Consider the following 2500-nt stretch of genomic DNA (forward strand, 5'->3'; position numbering starts at 1 on the left):
CTGAACGTCGTGTACGTCATGACGCCCGTCGTCAGGCCAAAGCTCCTACGTCATGTATGTCATGACACCCGTACGCAATGGGTTAATGATAATCATGATAGTAATAAAACATAGATAATGGTGATGATAACAATAACAATAATAGAGCCACGATGATAATCATGTAGATTTACATTTCAAAATCAAATCCATACAGGCAGGTTCTTAATTTTTTTTAAGTAAATGACTAACAATATATTCCTTCACCCCCCATAACAGATCCTCCCCCCCTCCCTCCATTTTTTTTTTAAATACCACAACTCAAACACTGCTTTCTTCTTCTTTTATCAAAATGATTCAATCTCTCTCTCTCTTTCTCAAATTCCAGGACTTCGGCGCCAAGAGGAAAATCAGTCTGAAAGGATCCCGCCAAAGGAAGAAAGAAGCTGCCCGGCGTTCTGTGGGGAAGGACGTGTATATGAACCAGAATCAAGTGAACTGGCGGGAATACAAGAAACACGTGAACAAGAAGACGTTCCAGAATAAACGGGTCGACTGGGCTACTTACAAGCGGAAAATTAACAAGAAGGCACTCAGGCCGGGAATGTGGGACGAGTACCTGCAGAAGTGTGAATTTCTTTTCCATTGATCAGGGAGTAAGAAATCGTGTTTATGTTTTAGGGGGGACTTCACGAAGACCTGTAGGTTTTGTCTCCGTCACGACGAATTGTCTGGTAAGTCTTGGTAAGTAGAATCACTAGTTAAGTTAACCAAAACGGTAATATTCTCACCAAAAGCCATTAAATCGTACACTCGCCAAGTAACAGAATGGCGGCAAAATCACCATTATAAAATGCAATATTTCCAGCTGTGATGTCCAGGGTGTTGGATTAAGCTCAATCATTCGTGTATTTGGATCAAGTGTTCTTTGCTAGCTAGCGTATATAGAATTTCCATCTTTTTAACATCGATACTTCACCGATATCCTGTTTGACGACTTAAATATGGAATATCAAGAAGACGGGGTACAATGCAGAAAAGTCCTCGCCGTGTACCCTAAAAATTTTCTCTGTAAGACCAAATTCCGCAACCAAATTACCACTATCAATTTGAGATCAACATATTCTAGAAGATTCTCTATTGATGACGGTGGTAGTACTAATGGAGAAAACGGCGATGAGAGATTTTATACCAAAAGTCTCAACAAGAGACGAAGGCAATGCGCAAGGACAACGCCACACTTTGCCGCTGACCATGGCTTAAATATCGTAACTATTTGTATGTTATGTGTATGTATGAACCCCTTCTACGGAAATGTTACCAATGTGATACCTTCTCTTGTTTTGTTGGAGTATTCACTCTTTCTGCATGTTACAGTTTGTTTTCAGTTTAAAAAGTCAATAAAATATAGTTATACGGTCTTCTTTTCATTTCTTTTATGAGTTCATCATCGGAATGAAAATATAGTCAAAGGTTATGATAAAGAAAAAAAATAGGGAGAAAGATAAAGAGGATGATTTTAAAAGAACGAATATGAAACAACAACGAAAATAAAGAAAAAAAGGAAACAAAAAATGACATATTTACCACCACCAACAAACAGAAGTAAACCTAAAGTTCACGTCACATGCACAATAAAAAAAGCAAATAAACAAATACCTTAAAGATCGACTCTTCAAAAACCTCCCACTCCTGTCCCTCGATGTCGAGTTTCAAAAAATCGATATTCGACTTTTCGTGGTGAAGAATGTACATGATGTTATCCAGAGGACGATATAAGAATTCGAAGGTAGTGTTTTTTAAGTTGTTGATTTCCGTGTCCCAGAGAATGCTCTTGCCTAGCCGAATGTGGGCGAAGTGAACCCTGTGGAGAGAGGCTTACGTAAGGCAAGTATGCGCACACGCTAGCACAGGAACATGCATTGCTCATGTCCACGCACACGCGGGTACGTCTATACACATGCACACGCACACACACATATTGTGTATATGTATGTATGTGTATATGTGTGTGTATGTGTATATATATATATATATATATATATATATATATATATATATGTAATAAAAGATGAAAAAAAGAAAGAGAAATGGCCATTCTCTCTCTTTGAAATATATCACAAAATATAAAAAATAGGAGATAGAGATTTTATTATCAACTCACGTGAAGAAAAAAAACATGAACATCGACACACACACACACACACATACACACACACACACACACACACACACACACATACTAACACCCCCCTCCCCCGTTTACCTCGGGAATGGGTTCGTCCCGTAGAGATCATGATAGGAATCATCGTCGAATGAGAACACATCACACCCATAACTCCCCATGGCTCTGTCGAAACTAAAATCATGACCGATTCCGATGGAGTACACTATGCACGGTCTTGTGGGAGGGGCTACGTGCTCATCGACACAGAACTTTCTGGAATGCAAAGTTTGTTTGTTTTTAGATTTGTCTGGGTTTCTTTGCAGGTAGGTAAGTTTTTTTTATTTGTTTAAGAAA

The 2500-nt window shown here is 38.7% G+C and overlaps 2 protein-coding genes across 2 annotated transcripts in view; one reads left to right on the top strand and one right to left on the bottom strand.

The window, feature by feature from the left end:
* The window catches only part of LOC122248897 (uncharacterized), a 4019-nt gene extending 2623 nt beyond the window's left edge, over positions 1-1396 (top strand). The window contains exon 3 of the mRNA XM_043009266.2: positions 368-1396. Within this exon, the coding sequence (XP_042865200.1) occupies positions 368-628 (261 nt within the window). The 3' untranslated portion in view covers positions 629-1396. The remainder of the gene's footprint in view (positions 1-367) is intronic.
* Positions 1-2500, bottom strand: part of LOC122248896 (uncharacterized) — a 13419-nt gene that overhangs the window by 9907 nt on the left and 1012 nt on the right. Inside the window, exons 4-5 of the mRNA XM_043009264.2 lie at positions 2246-2419; positions 1639-1843 (exon numbers count right to left, since the gene is read on the bottom strand). Coding sequence (XP_042865198.2) covers positions 1639-1843; positions 2246-2419 — 379 coding nt within the window. The remainder of the gene's footprint in view (positions 1-1638; positions 1844-2245; positions 2420-2500) is intronic.

Source organism: Penaeus japonicus, unplaced genomic scaffold, assembly GCF_977035675.1.
Source record: "Penaeus japonicus unplaced genomic scaffold, GWHDUDI00000001_assembly GWHDUDI00000024, whole genome shotgun sequence".
Classification (NCBI taxonomy): Eukaryota; Metazoa; Arthropoda; class Malacostraca; order Decapoda; family Penaeidae; genus Penaeus; species Penaeus japonicus.